This window comes from Plasmodium inui, assembly GCF_000524495.1.
Source record: "Plasmodium inui San Antonio 1 unplaced genomic scaffold supercont1.28, whole genome shotgun sequence".
NCBI classification, from domain to species: domain Eukaryota; phylum Apicomplexa; class Aconoidasida; order Haemosporida; family Plasmodiidae; genus Plasmodium; species Plasmodium inui.
In genome coordinates, this window is record NW_008481862.1 from 114,084 (window position 1) to 133,629 (window position 19,546).

The 19,546-nt window shown below is 44.7% G+C and overlaps 6 protein-coding genes across 6 annotated transcripts; 2 read left to right on the plus strand and 4 right to left on the minus strand.

Annotated features, from left to right (window-relative positions):
- Positions 1–232: 232 nt before the first annotated feature.
- Positions 233–1,243, minus strand: C922_04729 (50S ribosomal protein L3; the record flags this gene model as incomplete). The annotated part of the gene is made up of 1 exon (XM_008820308.1): positions 233–1,243. The coding sequence occupies one exon, from the start codon at positions 1,241–1,243 to the stop codon at positions 233–235; it is 1,011 nt and encodes a 336-aa protein (XP_008818530.1).
- Positions 1,244–2,187: 944 nt separating this feature from the next.
- Positions 2,188–3,417, minus strand: C922_04730 (ubiquitin-conjugating enzyme E2 M; the record flags this gene model as incomplete). The annotated part of the gene is made up of 4 exons (XM_008820309.1): positions 2,188–2,289; positions 2,464–2,598; positions 2,773–2,957; positions 3,360–3,417. The coding sequence occupies 4 exons, from the start codon at positions 3,415–3,417 to the stop codon at positions 2,188–2,190; spliced, it is 480 nt and encodes a 159-aa protein (XP_008818531.1).
- Positions 3,418–4,056: 639 nt separating this feature from the next.
- On the plus strand, positions 4,057–7,461 carry C922_04731 (hypothetical protein; the record flags this gene model as incomplete). Its single annotated transcript, XM_008820310.1, has 1 exon — positions 4,057–7,461. One exon carries the CDS (start codon positions 4,057–4,059, stop codon positions 7,459–7,461), a length of 3,405 nt encoding a protein of 1,134 aa, XP_008818532.1.
- Positions 7,462–7,866: 405 nt separating this feature from the next.
- On the minus strand, positions 7,867–11,266 carry C922_04732 (hypothetical protein; the record flags this gene model as incomplete). Its single annotated transcript, XM_008820311.1, has 2 exons — positions 7,867–11,088; positions 11,231–11,266. The coding sequence occupies 2 exons, from the start codon at positions 11,264–11,266 to the stop codon at positions 7,867–7,869; spliced, it is 3,258 nt and encodes a 1,085-aa protein (XP_008818533.1).
- Positions 11,267–13,828: 2,562 nt separating this feature from the next.
- Positions 13,829–14,962, plus strand: C922_04733 (hypothetical protein; the record flags this gene model as incomplete). The annotated part of the gene is made up of 1 exon (XM_008820312.1): positions 13,829–14,962. One exon carries the CDS (start codon positions 13,829–13,831, stop codon positions 14,960–14,962), a length of 1,134 nt encoding a protein of 377 aa, XP_008818534.1.
- A 333-nt stretch (positions 14,963–15,295) lies between these two features.
- C922_04734 (hypothetical protein) lies at positions 15,296–18,269 on the minus strand (the record flags this gene model as incomplete). Its single annotated transcript, XM_008820313.1, has 5 exons — positions 15,296–15,357; positions 15,523–15,559; positions 15,807–15,880; positions 16,015–16,085; positions 16,231–18,269. The coding sequence occupies 5 exons, from the start codon at positions 18,267–18,269 to the stop codon at positions 15,296–15,298; spliced, it is 2,283 nt and encodes a 760-aa protein (XP_008818535.1).
- Between the last annotated feature and the right edge of the window lie 1,277 nt (positions 18,270–19,546).

A 19,546-nucleotide genomic window follows, 5' to 3' on the forward strand; every position in this document is an offset into this window, starting at 1 on the left:
AAAAAAATTACATGGGAAGATGCAAATGTACAGATGTCTTCATATATATTTTTTCTTCTTCAAGTGGAAGAAGTGGGACGGACAAAAAAAAAAACGCATGAATGACGAGGTGGGTATAATATACCACGTGAAGGAGGCGATGCCCCCTCTCCCCCCCAACACACACATACACAGATGTATATGCCTATGCGTAGGTGTATGCCTATCCGTATGAGTACCTCCCTGCTGAGGTCTACTTGTTGGTCGGCTCGTAGAGCGGAATCTCGTTGTAGAGAAAGGGGTCCTGCAAGCTGTGGGGCATATCAATGACATTCTTGTACTTCCTATTCTTCTTATATATAAAGGTGGGGTAGTACAGATAAATCTTGTCCTTAAATTTGTTAAAGGCCCTTCCCTTGGCGTCGGAAATTTTAATAATTTTATTCTTGTAGCCACCAATGGGTCCCTTAATGAACAGCAGATTTTGCAAGCTGTTAATTCGAAAGAGTTTATTGTTGCTACATTTGACGAGGGTCTTCTCCCCTATGTGAGTATTCATCTTCTTATTCCTGAAGACAATGTTAATTGTCTTTCCCATGGAGATACTACCTAAGCTTCTATGTGCTTTACTTTCCGTTCCATGTGAAGCGTTTTTGCCACTAAAGTTCCACTTCTTCATGGCCCCACAAAAACCCTTATTCTTTATAGTAGAGCTAATGAACAAATTTTGGCCTGGGGAAAAATGCCTCGCTGAAAATTGGTGTCGTACAGGGAGAAAGCAATCACTGGTACATTTGAATTCTTTTATTTTGTGAATAAACCCTAACTTCCTTTTTATATAATTGCCAATGTTATTTTTACTCTGCTTAATGACATTCATGTTTCCTATTCCTATTTCCAGCGCTTCGTATCCATTCTTCGTAATATTCTTCTGGTTTAAAACATAGCAGTGATTTATTTTCGCAACTGTCACTGCGTGCTTCACTCCCCACACATCCCATATGCTCATGCAGCCTATTTTGTATGCCAGCAATCCTGTCCTCCTGCTATTCCACAGTGGGTATACCTTCTCGATCTTATCATCTTCCTTCTTTTCTTCGTACTCTGCTTCATCCTCTGCATTTATTTTGTAATTGTACTTTTCGTTTAGCAGTTGTAACCGCCTTACCCATTTGGAGGCGTAAAAGCTTCGCCGCGATACAGCCCACAGTGTGTTGGGCTCTGCGAAAGTGGGTCTCCCACCTCCGAGCAAAATGTGATTCATCGTGGAAGGTCCCCAAGTACAGTTCCCACAAGTGGGGGAACCCCAAATTGGAAAAACTTCAATCTGGTTAACACGCTTCCTTTAGCTGTAAGGGAGAAAGACTGTGTAAATCCCGCTTTGCACAGCGTAACAACTTTGTGGGGAGTCAATTCCACCTTCGACGCTGGGCTTTGTAGGTCACTCCCTGGTAGTTTTGCATCACTCTTGTTTGCCCCTCCTTCCGCGTGGGTTCCAGTCCCACCGGCATAGTGCAAGCTGGCGAGAGCGAACAAATTGTACACATGGAGGTGAAGCCCCTTTTTGGAGAGCACCCAAAAAAAGTGGAGAAAAAAAAGGAGGAGAAAATGCAGAAAAAGGAGGAGAAAAATGGAAAAAAAAACGACAATGAAACCTCAATACCATCGCGTGCTATATGCTCTCTCACCGCGCCAACGGTCTCATCTGAGTGGGGCGTCCCATGGAGAACCTTCACGGGTACGCTCTCATGCGGCGTTGCCATCGGGCCAGGGGAACCGCCTCACGAACCGCTCTGGCCAAACGGAGGTGAACCATAGGGCCCATTTCCTCCAACAGCTTTACTTTTCCATTTAAAAAGAAAAAAAAAGTTCACCTAGCGGGGGGGTCCCCTCCACCAGTTTAGCCAACATTAATTTCCACGCCTAAGGGGAAAGTTATCTCACCTCGTTCGCAACGTACAATTGTAAAGAGGTGAGAATCACTTCTCTCCTCGGTGTGTGCCAGGAGGAGAATCGCCAATGAGGGAGCGCACCCTCGGTGTTTCTAAAATGATGTGCACAAGTGTAGCAGGCGTGCCAAGGCTGCCAAGTATGCCAAACGAGCCAATATACACAGACGCAAAAAAGAATAGAGCCAACTCCTATGGTGTCCGCGACTTCCCCGCAGGGGAGACAACTGGAGGGGGCTTCCCCAACGCTAAGGGGCCATCATCTTAAAAATAACGAATCGTTTATTTCTTGGAATTTTTTTTTATCCTTTGCGAAGATCTTCGCGGCTGCGTGGTTGAAGGGGTCCTCCATCGAGGGTTCCTGCAAGGGAGGCGCGCAAAGCGAAGGGGAGCGCGTGAGTTGCTCCGTTTATGCAGTGCGAACGTATTAACATAGGTCCATCGGTAAATGAAATAGGGAGACGCTTCAAATTGCAGGCGTTTCTCCGTTACGGGGGCAGAACTGCTGGCTATTCCCCCCCTCACTGGGGTTCACCACGTGGTGTAACTGTACATTTAGCAGCAGCAGAAGTCCCAGGATCAGCATTTGCAAATTTATGATGGGGTTCCATTCGAGCTTTAGGACATTCAAGCAGACGTTCCCGCGTTCGTCAATGTTGGGGTGGAATATCTGCACACGAGGGGGGGGGAAAAGGGGAGGTCACAAAGGGTCTTGTGCGTGGGTGCAAATCTATATATACGTATGTATCTACGCATGTGTGTAAATCTATATATACGTATGCCTGTACACATCTGTGTATATTTATTTCTCTTTTCAGTCGCACCGCCATTGGGGCAAAATCACCTTGCTCTGGCATGTTATTTTGGGTGGCGCGATGGGGTAGGTGTCCTTAAAGAGGATGACAAAGCTAACCGTCTTCCCCCTGAAGTAACTCTCCTTCGGGGTTACCGATATGGCAATTTCTTTCAAACTGTGATCATCAATTTGGTGCAGCTCCACGCCGTCAATTGGATCCAGGTCCAGGAGTTCTTCGCAGAGTGGGCAGAAATGGTGGCGTGACATTTGAGAGGTTGACCGCTTGTCAGGTTGGCGCCTTTGCCGAGGGGCTTATGTTGTAGTCGCCATCGCGATGTGCTCATGTTAGTGGCCCTCTTTTCAGCGGATGCATTCCCCATTGCGGAACCCCAGGGGGAGGAGGCTTCACCCATCTGAAGCTCATCACAGGGTCCAATGGTGGAACCCCCAAGGCCCCAGTTGTCCTCCCATCTTTCTTGCATAGAGGTGCCTGTTCCTTTCGAACTCGCAAATACACCCCTCACATGTGTTAACCTCCAGGGGTAGAATACACAAAAAAGGCACTCTCTCCTGGGCACTCCTCAAACGATTGGCCTTTTTGTCTTTATTTTTTCACTCGACCATATGGGCTATACCTTTCTGGAGCACTAACTCGAAGGACTTCAACTTCTTCTTCTCACTCTCGTTACTCATTTTGCATCTTAAATTTATTCCAAGTGAAGTTAAAATTTGGCACAACGGGAAGGCAGCTAATAAACTAGTCACTCTGTAGAGAATCTTGTCGCTTCCTTTTCGAAACCAGGACAGGAACCATGTTATTTTTATTTTTTGCCCATTTAGAAATTATTTTTTCACATTTTTTTTTCGGTGGTGGGGAACGTAGCCATATGAAGAGGTGGATTCTTTTTTCCTCAGTGTGGCGACTCGATGCGTAATTTTCTTGTTGTACCGTGGATTATGATCAATGCACGCCGTGAACAACGAATGCGGCGAGAGGGGATGGCGGAGGAATGCCTCTGCGGCAAATAACTCGCCGTGTGGTTTTCCTTACTAGGGAAATATACATGTGTGAGTGGACGATATTCCCTCTGGCAGGTACGGTACTATAGACGTATGCAAATAATCGCTGCACGAAGTAGGAAGCAGAAGGAGGCAAAGGAGCTACAACGAGGTACATCGGGGTACCACGAAGTACAAGAAGCTATAACGAGGTACAAGAACCTATAACGATGTACAAGCAGGTACAAGCGGGTACGAGGAGGCACTCTGGGGCACAAAATTCCAATGTGCCATTCCGCATATTCCGGTCGTCGCAGTCCTGCCTGTTGTGTAATGCAAAGAAGGCGCTTCCCAGTCTTATGGAGGGGATGCGGAGGGGGAGTCAACAGGAAGGGCCTCGGAAGGAGCTTCACAACACACGAGGGGGAAGATTACAAAAGGAATAACGCCTTCGAAATGTGGAAATGCCATAGCGCAGAAACATACAGAGCCGACTTATCATTTCACGACAGCTTTAAAATTAGTGAAGATAAAGAATTGCTCCTCAGCACAAGGGTAAGCAAATATAAGAATGTAAAACATGCCAACATCAAATTTTTGTTTCTCTTTCTAACGTTTAGCCAGCCATGCTGCAACCATTTTCTTTGTAAGACGAACCCGAGGAATGCAATCCGCACCCAGGTGCTAGCCAAACTGAACTACCTCCTCTTGATAAAGAAAATCCTCTCAAATGATTCGACACAGAATAGGTTCATAAATTTTCTCCACTTGAATTATGTCTTACCCAGAAGGGGGAGAAATAAAGTTTCACTCGATGAGGAACGGACGGATGACACGTACGTTGGTGCTTCTCCCGATGGGTACCCACCCCTGTTTGGTACGAAATTTCTCGAAAGGGACAATCCTCCGAGGAGTACTCACGATGGAAATTCTCACCGAGCGGAACATACCAATTGGGTTGAGCCCCCCCGAGGCGTGACAAACTTCCGCCTAAACGAAATAAGGCAGCTATTCCAAAAGGGGGAGTACGAAATTGTTATACACAGCAATATCAAGAATAGACTCCTAAACCACGTTTATGTGGACGACCTAGATGGCCACATAAAGACGCAGATTAATTACCTCAACATGTTTGTCAACCAAGTGACGGATAAGACGATGCTACTGGAATTATACTCCTTTGTCGATTATTTCTTTGGCCAGATGGGGAAGCATGCGAATGAGTTTTTATTTTTCCTAGACAGACTAGCCGATAAACTGTTACCCAGAATGAACTTGGTAGATTTAGCCTTCATCTTCCACATGCACATAAAGCTGAATTATTACAATCATTTGTTCTTATTCATGTTGGTCCGAAAAATGGAGCTTCTTTTACTTTCCCTCTTCACCTATCCAGAGGGAAATAAAGAACTAGCCAATCTGTACATGCGAAGAATAAAGTATAACCAGAAATCCCTTGTCCTATTTTTCCACTCCTTGACAAATTATTTTTTTTATCTCAACCAACTCGAAGGGGGGACAAGATACAAGGACAAACAGATCCATATCGAACGTTTCCTTTATGGCAAACTGGGGGCACTCCACGTCTTGCAACACATGAAGCGAAATTACCAATCGTATTCCTTGCTAGACTACACCTTAGTCTTTTCCTCCCTCAACAAACTGGGAATACAAAATGAGCTACTCAGTTCGGTTCTACTGGATTATATAGAAAGAATCGGATCATTTCTGCCAACAAATGCGAACTCGCAGAAGGGAAAACTCCCCACCTTAACCACCTCCCTCAGTGGAGGCAACCTCCATCTCTATGCCTCCGTTTTGAGCACCTTTACAAAGTGCTTCAAATCCTATCGGTACTGCAGGGGTCAATACGAGAGAGTCATGCGGGTGTTACTTATCCTGTTTGAAAATGGGCTATGGGTTATCTCCAAATTGTTCGTCAGTGAAGGGAAGAATTTGCTCTGCCCTCGGGGTGATCACAAAATGGCCGAGTTGAGAAGGCCGCTCAGCAGAAGCGACTTATCGGTGGAGGAATCGCACTCGCGAATGGTTACATCGCAACTAGATGAACAGATCAAATGCGCCAATGCATTGAACCGTAAGAGTGACGTCCCCCCCGAGGGGGAAAATCCCAATGAAAAACCTACCTATTTTGCCTTCATTAAGGTTCTACAGTTGGAGAGGAGAAAAAGCAAAGTGTGTAATATGGGAGAAGCCCCCTCACGAGAGGCATGCAAGGAAGATAGCGTGCCATGTAGAGCAGGGGACTCCCCAGATAGACCCATCCACCAAACGGAAGTCGAAACATATAGCTATTGCAAGACGGTGTACCATGTGCAAAACGTCCGAGATAACATCAAATTCATCGTTAATTGTCTGAACTCCACCTACAAACTGGTTAATCACTTTATTGAAATGTTTAAAGTGAAGGAACACAGCAAGCAGTTCAATCGGATTCTTCTGTACAATTTTTGCAATCAGCTCATTTATGAGAAAGAGAAGATCTACCATTATGGAGGCTATTTGGATAAATTGCACAACTGCACTGTGCATAGCAGCAGACTGTTTGACTACCGCGAGGGGAGGGTACACATAAATCGGTTATTTATGTGCGCCTACTTGCAGAGTTTCCTGCTCTCTGATTTGGTCAATGTGTATGTCGGTGGAATGGTCGAGGGGTTACGTGATGGGATGCCACCAACAATGGGACCATCCAACGAGTCGACGTTCTTCTCCCAGCTGGCCGCCAACACTTTGGGGGCCATCCAAAACTTGAAGCTTCTACGGTACGATATTTTTGCTAACATCACATACATCCTCAGAAGGGAATACTTCAAACTGGAAGTGTTTAACGCGGGGAATATTATCCACTCCTTTGCCTCCGTCAAGCTTAGGGACGTGCAGATAATCGAACTTCTAACGAAGCATCTTATATCTCACGCAAATGACAATCTGGGGAGTGACCACGAGATAGGTGAACAGACACTCAGCAATGTCTCCATCTCGCTATTAAAACTTGATTTTCCGAACGAAAAATTTAACGAAATTATTTTCCGAAATTACAAAAGGGTCCAATCTGTGCACTCACTCATAAATATAACCCTCTACTTATGCTACTACAATTTTATGAGCTCCCTTCTGCTGCAAAATCATTTTACTCACCTTTTTGAGCACGTGAATATAGCAGATATGAGCATGCTGACCGTCCAAAACCAGACACAGTTACGTCTCATCGCTCTTTTAACTTTGTACGTTCATCATTATTCTGCTGGGGAGAGACACAAGTGGGAGGATGCGAAGGGGACTCCCTCTGGAAAGATTTCCACCCATTTGAATGAATGTGGAGAAGTCGTTCTAGCCCCAACGATAAGTAACAAACGGGGAGCTCAAACTGCAGAGGGGAATTACAAAGTGGAACACATGGGAGGGAGAAGACAAAGAAGCGCGTTCCCCGACTCAGGGTGCACACATGTCGTCCCCTCGTCCATAAACATGTTCGAAATTTTGGCGCACAAACGTATGAGGAACCCACCAATGGAGACGACCCCGCTGTTAAGTGAGAGGGACTACTTAAACCTCCATTTCATCGGGGCATTCCCCTTTTCCGCACCTCCTATCGAAACTACCTCCAGCTTGCATGACGAAATTTACGACGTGGTAGCGTCACTGAGTCTTCCACGTCGCCTGACAAAGGAGTTGCCGCACTACCCCTACTACGTCGATATAGTGCTTGCCTAGCGCCGTCCGAGGGTGTACGATCGTGTCGGTTTGTGACAATTTTGCCGTGCCGATTTGCGGCGCTGGCTCGTAGCGACCAATGTTACTCCCTTTTTTTTTTGTACAAGGAACTCTTTATTCCCTTCCAACTTTGCAACTTCCCACAAATTGAAAGACCATCGCCAGGCGCAACCGCCACGATCGCAGCAAAGGCGGTTCCTCCCATGTGTTATGAAGACGCGTTAGTTTTATATGTCGGGGAAGCGTTACTTTACATTTAAAAAAAAAAAAAAAAAAAAAAACAAACACAGGACGTCCGAGAGGCGTTTTCACGAAATGGATAACAAAAAAAGGTACACCAGACCGCTTTACGGGTCATAAGGGAGTGGTCGGGGCAAACTTCTCCCCTCCTGCGCCGCGCCAGCTCTACTGCAGAGGACCCACAGCTGACCTCGCGGCGTCCGACTGCCCCTTGGCATCCTCCACATACTTCTTGCTCAATGAGCTGGGGCTAATTTTACCCGGGAAAACATTAAAGGTGATTAAATTGGCAGACTTGTTCTGATATTCAACCATCAGGTACTGATGCAGTTGTCTCAAGTTTTCACTCTCGCACCACAGCTGCCGTAGCGTTATTAAATTTATCATGTCCTTTTCTAATCTACTGTAGGCATAAAAATGAAACTGATCATCTGGATTGTTACTACAAATATGACACATAACCAGATCCTTCTTTAAGTCACTCGTCTCATTGTCTGTCTGTAAATCGACATTCTTTTTGAACAATAAAAGGAGGTTACTGAGAATCGTCTTTCTCTTCTCATATATCAGCTGAGCATACTTGTCTAACGTTTCCAAGCTCATGCCACTTACATCCTCGTTGATGTATTTTTTTATTAACATTTCTTTATCTGCTGTGTATTTTGAGAGCAAAATGTTATTCAGTATGTTCTGTGTGTCTTCGCACAGGTTGGCTATATTTAGTGTGTTCAGGCAATTGTCTACCATGTTGTTCAGATTTTTCTGAAACTGTTTTGCGTGATCTCCAAGGGGGAATTCACTCTGTTCCACGTTTTGGCTACTAAAATTTCCTGTCTCGGGAGCTCCCATTTTGTGGCACTCTTCATGGCGCACGTCGTTAATGTCGATCACTTCGATTGGGCTGTTCCCGCTATGTTGGTTAAAACTGTTTTGGGTGTAATTTTGGCTGTAAGTTTGACTGGGAGGAAAGAATTCCCTGGAGGTGTTCTGCACTGGGTTGCCTTTGTTGGGGAGACCGACATCCGCATGCACCGTAGACAACCCATTGGCGTGCACACCGAGGATCGCCCTGTCGCAGTATTCCCCATTACCACTATCAAGTGGAGGTTCCCCTGGAGCACAGTTCACATCGTTTGGCAATTTTTCAAACGAAGTTGCTTTTGTGTTTAGATGCACTCTTGAAAGGTTTCCTGTGGGGTCTGGGTTTTCCTTCTCCACGCAGATGGTACTTTCTGTGTCACAATTGATAAAAAGGCTGGTGCCTTTCGTTTCTCTCTCCTTTATGCCGACGAAGGAGTTGCTGCTGTCAGGTTGGATGTAATTGTAACTCATCTTGTGGCCAATTCCTGCAGCGGGGTTGTTTGCGTGCTGGCCTGCTTGGTTCTTCGCTTTCACGTTAAGTGTGTTTTTCGCGCTCTCCGACGTGTTCGAGACGGCATCGTAAAATATGTTGTCGCTTTCTCTGTTCTTCCCCCTTTCGTTGGTGTGCCGGATGTGCACGTGGCTGGCATTGTTTACGATTACATTACTACCGACTGCGCCATTACCGACTGCGCTACCAATGACCGCGTTACCCCCGCCAACACCATGATTCGTTCTTGCCGCGTTTCCGCTGGCGGAGATGCCATTACCACGGAAGAAGGCCCTCTCCTTCAGGCGTTCCCGTTCGTTCGAGAAGTTGGTCAACTTGCTGCCAACGCTGTGCCGGAGCAATTGCACATCGGCCTTCTTCGCTTTGCTGGACACGCCGTCGCAGCTGCTCCTGTTCTTGATGACGCCCTGTTTCGCGTTCTTCCTGCACGCCAGAAACATATTCTTGTCATTCTTGTTCAGGTTACAATTCATCTCATCCAAGGAGGAGAAATCCGAGGTGTCCGAGAAGGTGTAACTTTCCTGGATGAAATTCTGCTTCCTCGAGACACTGTCATAATTTGTGTTATTGCTTTTGAAATTTAAGAGGCTCTTTTTCTTCTTCTTCTTTTGCGCTAGCTTATCCATATCGTTGACTGAGTTGTACTTGGTCTGGTTGATGGTCACGCCGTCCTGATTTTTCACGAGGTGTTTTCCCGTTCGGGAAGAGTTCACCAGGCCACTGACCATGCCACTTACGATACCGCTACCACTGCTGCCACCGCAGCCCCCTCCGTGCTGGTCCCTCACCTCGTTCGACTTCATGTTCACCCTGCCGCTCTGCATGAGCGAATTCGATTTCATATCCGCGCCCTCCGCTCCGGAGGTATTCATCTCGCCGCTTCTCGACTCCAGGATGCTAATCTTCTCGCTATTGGGGTCTTCCTCTTCCGTCGCATTCATTTTATGCTTAAAATTTTTGACGCGCGAAGAGTACCTTAGTGTATTCAGCGTCTGCTCGCAGCAACTAATGGTGGGGGAAATATTTGCAATCATGATGCTCTTAGATTTGCCAACAAATATATCTCTCAACACTTTAGTTAGCTCTGAATCTCTGAATGGAATGTGATGTTTGTCTGAGTCCATAGCCCTGATGCATTCCTTCAGAGCTAACAACGATCGATTAATATTAGCTCCGTCTGTTTGTGTCTGTTTATTCTGAGCAACGGTATCAGCACCCCTTTCGCTCCCTGCCAAGTCTATAAAGGCAATTTTTCCCAAAGAGACATTCTTATGTATATCTTTCAAATCAATGTTCAGGATAGCATGGGATCTAGACGACTCATCATTTTGAGAGTTAACTCCTATCTTTCGTAACATGACTCCATCAATCATCTTCGAAATTAACTCCTCCTTGGAGTATACTCTTAAAATTTTTAGGTCTTTTACCACCACTTCTTTCTTCCCGTTTTCCAAAGCGGCAACCATTTTTCTTTTCTGTAGCAAATCGTATAGTTTCCCACAGTAAATTTCGTAAAAGGAGATGAAAATTCCTTTGCTGTTATCGTTATCGTAGAGACTTAAAAAACTGAAGATATCTTCTGCTGCGTATTGGAAAATCCCTGGCGTTTCGCTTTGTCCATATGGCTGAGACCCTAACATGGTGTACGTTTTTCCACTCCCTGTTTGTCCATACGCAAAACAGGAACAGACACAGTTACTTTCGAAGATGTCCACAATTAGCGGCTTTATTGTATTTATGTAGACGGTAAAATTGTCTACCGTTTCGTCAAAGACCTTGTCTACTATGAATTCGTGTCTCTCCACATATTTGGTGAGGTCCACTTTGTATCTTGGCTCGTCTATATAGATGGTGGAGTTATCCTTTACCGTTATGATGTCATTGTCTTTCCTTTTTTTTTCCAACTCACTGATGGGTCTTTTCCTTACCACCACTTTGATTTTTCCGTTCATATTTTTTCCTCTGCTTTTTGACTTCTGCCCCAGGTTCAGGCTCTTCTGTGGGTATATCTCGCTCTGCCAGAAAGAGGAGGAGAAATGAAGAAGCAAATGGTATGCACTTACGCTGATGAGTACGCGCGTCTTGGGATTGGAATAAAAGGTGAACGATCAATAGGGGCACAAATCAGTAACACTTTTCCGCCTCCTGTTTCATTACCTTGTTTTTCACCATGGATTGCCTCTTCTGCTGCATTGTTTTTTTATTCATGATCTTCAAATTTTACGAAAAGGGGACTGAACTTGGCGTTCGTGTTTGTTTCAATCGACAAGAGATGGCTTGGCCAAACAACTCAGACGCATGTTCCTCTTTCCTATCTTCCTCTATGCTTGTCTTGAGCGAAATGGTAAGGGGAGAATTATGGCCTCGTACCATTTGCAGGATTGCCCCGCTCACCCGTGGGGGGGGAAGCTTCTCCACGAGGTGCACAGGTCGACGCGCTAACAATTAGCACGAATCTTCCTGGTTAGACGGGGAAACAATTTTAATCACCGCAAAAAAGAAAAAAAAAGGGGCAATAAATCGCAAGGAGGAATGAGCACAGGGTAGCAAAATAAAGGAGCAACAGCTACGCGGATAAGTAGGCGGTGCACCCATGAACAGTGGGTAAGGTCTACAATTTGGAAAAGTCTTCAATTTGGCAAGCTCTTCCGTCTGGAAAGCTCTTCTGTCAGGAAAGCTATGCTGTCAGGAAAGCTATGCTGTCTGAAAAGCTCTACCAACCCACTGCTTACTTGTCTCGTCTTTCCCTGTTCGAACAATATGTGTCTCCGAAACCACTCTCGTGTGGGCGAACTCCCTATGTATTACAATTCTTGCAGAGACAGAGGTAGGCCACCTAAATCGACTGGACAGGTGCATACATACGACACATTCGCCTTGCGTGTGAAAGGTTGCTTCGAATCTGTGTTGCAGAGTAGCGCATCTTGGAAAGGGAAAAAAAATTCCGTGGACAATCGGTTCGCGTTTTTAACAAGCAGGGCAGGCGAGCCTTATGGTGCGTCTCTTAGGATGAGGACGTTTTGGTTAAGTCGTCCTGACTGGTACCTTCTGGTGAGCACCTTATGGAAGGAAGTTCTCAGGTGCCCTTCGGTAGGCAGAGAAATCACTCCAAAATGTAAAAAGCGAAATAGGCGGATACGAATAAAAAGGGGAAGCACTTGATGGATGAGACTACCACCTGCAAGTGTGCGGATCTTCACACATGCGCGCGTGCACGTGTGGCTGCACATATAGGTATGCATGTATACATTTATATGTGTACTCGCGGGGGAGGCAGAGTAAAGACTTCCGCCGCACTGTCGCCGAACTGCTACGTTCGCAGCGCATTGGACGTGTGTCAGCTCGGGTTAACTGACTGAATTGGACTCCGCTCAAACGAACTGAATTCAATTTATTAAATTACCACTTAATGTATGAGATGAATGCATCCAAATGCGGCGGGGCCCCATCTCCACTTCTTTCATGTGAGCCATTTGCAAAAAGGGGAAAAGGGTCATCTGGCGAAGGGGGCACCTCATTCGCAAAAAAAATGTACACTCCTAGATGATGCTCTTTCGAGTGGGATGAGGGCGAATTTTTTCACTTATTTGGGAAAACACTGGGAAAAAAAAGGGAAAAAAAAAGGAGGGGAAAAGAAAAGGAAAGAAAAAGAAAAAAAAGGGGAAAAAAAAAAGCACATGGGGAAAATTCAAAAGGGAAATTAACCCAAGGAAAATCCGCCCAAAGGAAATTGACCAAAAGGACATTCACTAAATGCAAATCCGCCAGGAAGAAATTCACTTAACGCTCATCCACCGAAACAATTCAACTAAACGAAGTTCAACAAAGGAAGGATAGCAGCAAGGAACGAGGGAAAAAATAAGCTGAACATAAAATGGCAAAATTGTATTTACACTTTGCGAGCCAAGAAAGGGTCTGCCTACCAACATAGTATTGTCAAACCGGGTAATCTCGTTAAAAAAAAGGGGTTTTCATTTTACGGAGCATCCTTTTTTTTTTTTCTTTTTCACTATTTAGAAATAAAAATTGTCACTTTTTTTTTTTTTCTTTATTCCCTTTTGGTTTCCTTTGCGTTTCCTTCGCTTTCCCTTCGTTTTAAAAATACAGACCTCCTTCGTGTAGACAGGGAAAGAAGAAACTCAACCGTGAGAACCTTTTTAGCCAAGTTGTATTTTCACCCTGGTTGATTCTTTTAAGAGGAAGTTTCCTTCCCCTGTTGAGGCATTCATCCCGGGGAACACAATTAACCAATCGCATCATGGCCTAACCTGGCGTGGGCACTCGCAGGTGCGTGCGCGTGTGTAGGAGTTCGTGTCCGCGGGAAAGATGTCCCCAGAGGTTCGAAGCGGTCCAAAGCAGTCCAAAGCAGTCCAAAGCACTCCATATGTGAATGTACACATTTACACCTGCACAATTGTGGTGGAACACTTATGAGGGCGTTTTTACAGCAGTCCCTGCCAGACGCGATTTCCCTGTCTGAATTTTGCTCTGCCGCCTTTTCCCGCCGAGGAGCACATTCTTCACGTTTAAAAAGGTGAAGATTTGAAATTTTGGCAACTGGGGCGCACTAACATGAGAAAGAACAAACTCTGAAAGTGCAAAACTTAAGAAAAAAGAAAAAATTTTTTTTTTTTTTTCTTTTTGGTGTCCAACTGTACGTACATTCACCGTGTATGCAGATATATGCCGCTTCCTCCACGAGGAATACGCATAAGAGTGTGTGTAGAGGTCAACCGGGCCCCTCCCAGAAATACCATGTGGGTATACCCATTTGGCCAAGAAATAAACGCGCGGGGGGAAGAAGACTACACAAAGTGCATCACCCCCGTCGATTTAAGGGACCACTACAAAAATTACAAACACAGCAGTAGCAACAAACGAGTGAAGCAGGTTGTTCGGAGAAATGCCAAACGAGTGCGCGATGTGGTCCTGACCAGTTGGCTACCCCAGCGGATGGATCCGCATATAAACAATAAGGATGCCAAAATTCATCTCAGCAATGCTAAAGGAGCAGATAACATTTTATACGTCGATTTCGTGTACACCCAACTGATCAGACATACGTATGTGTTGTTACATTCGCTAAATGTAAACAGAAGGAAGGAAAAAAAATTCAACTTTAGCAAAATTTTTCGATACAAGTATAATTATAAACTGTGTGAAGAGCAGCAGGTTGCCAAATATTTGGACCACTACAACATCAGCAATAACCTTGCAGGCTGTGCGCACTTTTTTGTATATTCCTGGGCGGGAGAGAGAAAAAAAAAAAAAAGAGAAGCAGGAATAGAAGCAGAAACAGACACAGAAACCGAAACAGAAGCAGGGCAGTGTGAGAATAAGGCCAACTTTAACATGTGCATATATTTACCAACAGAAAAAGAAGTGGACATTTTATTCATCCTCCAAAAGCTGCACAAATATTTTTATTTTAATTTTTATGTACCAATAATCACGGAGGAAAACAGCTTGATATTTTTCCCATTCGATTTACGCAATAATTTACTAGTCAAACACAGGTTTGGAATTTTCGTGCCGTACTTATATGTGCACCACTGCACTGAAAGGGGGACAAACCGCAGCAGCAGTTTACACCTCAATTTAAGTCCAGCCAATTTGGTCATGGACACATTATACAATTTTTCCTTTACGGAAAGGGAAAATATTTTTTTCATTCCTCTCCTTGCATATAATAATTATGGTGCGCGTGTTGGCAGTGGAAAGGGCTACTACGATAGAGCATTTAAACATGAGGGGGACGAGGAAAAAAAAAACGTAAAGGTTTCTCTCTCGTTGGAGGTTCTTCTGTACGAAATTGACTTTTTGGAGCCCACGGACATCCTTCTGGATTATGTAGTAAATGAGAGGGGCGTCTACCACTACGTCTCCTGACAGGTCAAATTTGGCTTGCATATTTTTGTGCGCGCTTTCGTCTTTTTTTTGCTCTTCTGCGTTTGCGTGGTTTGCTTTGTGGGCTCGTCATCGGGCAGGAGGCTTCTGCACCTGGTCGGAGAGAGGAATCAACCGGTGAGGGGGCAACTTAGGGGTTCGAAGATATCGCACGAGGACACAACACACAGGCATAATCTGCGCAGAGGGGTCCATTGCACCTGCGTCCATAGCCAACCGCCCAAGCCGCCTTACAATAAAGCCCCCATGCGACTCATGCGAATTACGTAGAGCGGATAGTTCACTCTCACCCAAAAGGATGTTCTCAAATCAGGTTTACCCATCGCCAGGCCCTTGCCACCTTAAAGCGTTATCCTCAGAATGGAACTCCAGCATATCTGTGTTGTAAGAGCGGACAAATGGGTCAAAAAGAGATACACAGAACTAAGCGCAATGGAGAGTGTATCACCTCATTAGAGGTACCCCTTCGGGACAGACTTTGCACAAAAAAAAAATATAGTCAAAACTGTGCACTGCTCAACTTCATCCGGAAGGAAAAATACCTGACTCGCTAAATGAGAAACATTCGCTGCTGTGATTCTGCAAATGGGATTTGCCATAAAAGGAGAAGTTCACATGTGCAAAACGACACACATGCACACGTAGAAGTACATACGTAGAAGAAGATACGTAGAAGAAGATACGTAGAAGAACAGACTTAGAAGTACACACGCAGAAGTACAACACCCGTGAATGAAAATCGGAGAGGAAAGTCAGCGCCTCCTCCAATATGCTTAAAATGTGGAGCAACAAATTTCACAGAGGGGAAGAAAAAACAGGCACCTACCTCCCTAATATGTGCGGCTAACTCCTTTAAGATTCTCTCCTTGTTCTCTAAATCTTCCTCCAACTTCTTAGCATCTTCGATAAAAAAAAAAAAAAAAAAACGTAAGCCATTTTAGAAGATTAACCGGAAGACGCGGGAATATGTTAAAATGTGACTTATTCTTCTTTTTTTTGGGGAAGGACTCCTCCACGAATGTGAGTAGACATACCTTCGTTGGCGGTGTGCTGTTCGAAAGGCTCTTCTAGCTTTTCTTTCTTCTTGTTCCTCTTCTGTTCGGTGCTGAAGGGGGGATAATCACCAAGAGGTGTATATCGCTGCAATGATGCGTATTATTTTATTCCTCTCTGCACCGTGCAAAGGACATCCCGATAGACACCGCCTAACGTCGATGCCTCTTCAGTGCACGCCGCGTCTAAGTATTTACCCGTCGCAGTTGGCGTAACTGAGGAGCATGTTAAAAATGGACATGTTCAGATCGAACGGCTGGAAAATGGACAAAATTGTCCACAACTTGCGGCTGCAATACTTGTGCCTCAACTTGTGAATGCTCCTGAGGAGGGCCTCAAAAAATGGCAAATCGCAAAACTTCGAGCAGCTGATGGAATAAACCAGGCTGTACAAATCTCGATAAGTAAAATTTCCCAACTCGGGGAACAAAATGGAATTTAATTTAAACAAGTAACTCTTCTTTTTCTTCAAGAAGAAATTTTTAGATATACTTATGTACAGTAAAATTTTATCCTTTTTGGTTAATAACTTGCAATCATTTGAGAAGATTTCAGTGAGGCAATTTTTCCACAAAAACGAATTGACACCGTCATCCACGTGAACGGCATTGTATTGTATGCTCATCAGGTGAATGAGCTGAACCAGAGTAGATGGAGGCAACGAGAACTCTGGCAACTTCCTGTCCAGTGCTCCCATACGAATGATGAGTTGCTCCAATTTATTAAAAAGCGTCTTACAGAAAATGTCGTAAGGTAGACAAGTGAACATGTAATTTGTAATTATGCGTATCGTTTCTCCTTCCACATGGGGTGGAAAACGCCCATTTGAAGTTCCTTTACACGAGGTTCCCTGGCAAGGGGCTCGTTTGGTTGAAATTCCTTCGCCTGAATTTCTTTCACTTGAACTTCCCTTTTTATAATTCCTTATCAACTTGTTTAGGGAGCAAACTAGTGCATGGTTTACGAAGTAAATCATGTAGATGATCTGCCGGGTCATCACATCTTTATTTTCGGTTGCCTCCGACAGGTTGCTAAGCCTTCCCGGTTGGCTTCCTAGACCGGGTGGGACTTCCTCCTCGTTAGCTACCTCCACTTGTCCTATGTTCGTCGCTTCATTGGAGGTGCCTCCCCCTGCTGACGATCCTTCCCTCTGACACTCAAACTCGTATATATTAAAATAGTGGTAAAAGTTTCCAGTGATGTAGGCCAAGTTGTTGCCCAGAGCGGAGGCAAGCTCGGCCTTTCCCCGTGTACCCACGACCTCCCAGCACATGTTGACGAAGGAAGAAGTGTCCAGGGGATACTCATTCTTGTTCATCATTCTGAGCTTATTCATCACGTCAACATCTTTTTCCGCATCTCTGTTATTTTTCTCAATTTTAATCTTTGCTGCATTCATTACGGAGGTTAGCAATTCGGTGTGCTTACATAGATGCATCATAGATATGCGCCTGTTTGTTTTATGCCTTACATACTTTAACATAAACGTGATTAGGAGGTAGAGGCTGTTGGTTCGAATGGCTAGCTTGCTGTTCAGGTAGGCCACATTCTGAAGGTATATCGAAATGGCACTGACCAAAGGTGCGTTTAATTTTTTGAGAAAAAAATTGGAGACATCTTCGTCTATTTCGTCATCATCCAGGCTGTTGTTTTTCCTTTTTTTTAAAACTGTACAGTAATAGTTAAATGCGTTTTTGTGATTTATCCATTCGATGAGTTTTCTGTGGATGTTTTGTCTCCCTTTGGCGCTTCCTATCGAACCGCTTCTCCCTGGGGGTAACCGTCCATCCTTCATATCGCCTCTCGTGAAGGTAATCCTCTCAGCGTAGCTCTTCGAGGGGAGACAGCTAAGGTAGAGCAATTTCTCCCTCAAGTGTAGACCCCCTTCTTTCGTGATTACCTTTTCACACAAATGTTCAATCAGGTCATCCAGTCTCTTTCCTCTCAATTCCTTTTCTCCTTTTCTGTACGCCTGGCACAATGCATACAGTAACAACTTTTTGTTATCCCCTATATAATTTATCAAATTCGTGGTGTTAACATTTTTTCGGTCTAAATGGAGGTTAACTTTAACTGTTTCTTCTGTCCTTTCTTCTGTTTTTCTTTTCCTTTCCCTTCTTGGGATTCCCCAAGCGACTCTCTTCCGTAGAGTTGGGAAAGTCCTTTTCTTCTTCACTCCATGGCGCGTCGCGATTGGCCACTTTAGGCTTGACGCAGGACGGAAGAGTGTATTCATGTCATCGTACCTTTTGGAAAAATTGTACTTATACAGTGTGGGGCATTTTTATGGTCCCTCTCTGGAAAGAAGCTAAGAAAAGGATTCTCACTTTTACCGTCATAGGGAAAGGAGTTATATAATGTCTTCACATGTGTGCCGAGGCGGGGTGGAAAATTCTTCTCTCTTCGTTCCTTTTCACGTGGACACGTTCACTTGAGGAGAAGGGGTAGTGTGGACACTAAACAACAGGGGCAGGAAAAAAAAAAAAAAAAAGGAATGCTCCTATTGGTTTATCTTTCCAACCAAGCAAATTCCTAACAGGTGGTGATAACTTCATTGCAACGCATGTCCTTCCCTTGGATACGACGGGGGAGGGATAAAATCGGGGCGCCCTTATCTCCTGTACATCTGCCGCCGACATGTGTGCATATATTTCGCTCAACTAACGTTACTTCTCTTCACTGGATCTTCCTTTTTTTTTTTCCTGCTCCGCATCTGTGCCTAAATGGGCAGACTTTCCCCTTTGGAAATTCGGAAAAGGCAAAAATAAAAGTGAGAAACGGGCGCAAGGGATAGGCTATATAGGATCAGTAAGCTGAATCCGCTCAGTCCGCTGAGTAACATCAGCGAAGCGGGTCAATCAAAGTGAAGGAAGTCCCTTTAGCCAACACTTTTCCCATGCCACGCTCTCTCCATTTTTGCGAGTGTGGTAATTTCCCCCCATTTTTCACTTCTTCCCACTCCTCTTCCTCTAACCGTGGCAATATTGCAATGTTGATAAAATCACGTTGCCGCCATATCATTTGCGAGCATCGCACTACGCGTCCTTCGCCCGCGCAAACCAAAGGATCCGTTTAGAGAAAATTTTCAAGTCGTCTCCCTCCGACACAGCATATCCCATTTTTATAACCTTACCAACTGCTTGTACCATGCAGATGAGGAACGATCGTGTAGAGTGATTCCTCTTTCGCTTTCTCCTTTTTTCTTCTTCACCCTCTGCACAATCACGAGGCACGAAAGGATTCGAACGCACTCCACCGTGTGAATTTTTCTTATTTTTTTTCTTTTTTTTTGTTTTTCCATCTTGTTGGTTGTTAGCGATTGGAAGAGGAAGGGAGATTGGGCCAAGTTTGGCATTATTTTTAAATAATATTTGAGGAAAATCTTGTATCTTTCTCCCCTTTTTTTCGCCCTTTTTTTCTCCCCCATTTTGATTAAGCGATTATGGGGTCAGAGTGACCTGGGGTCGACAGGCAAGAAAAGAGGAAAGGAGTTGATTTGCCAAAAGGCTAGGC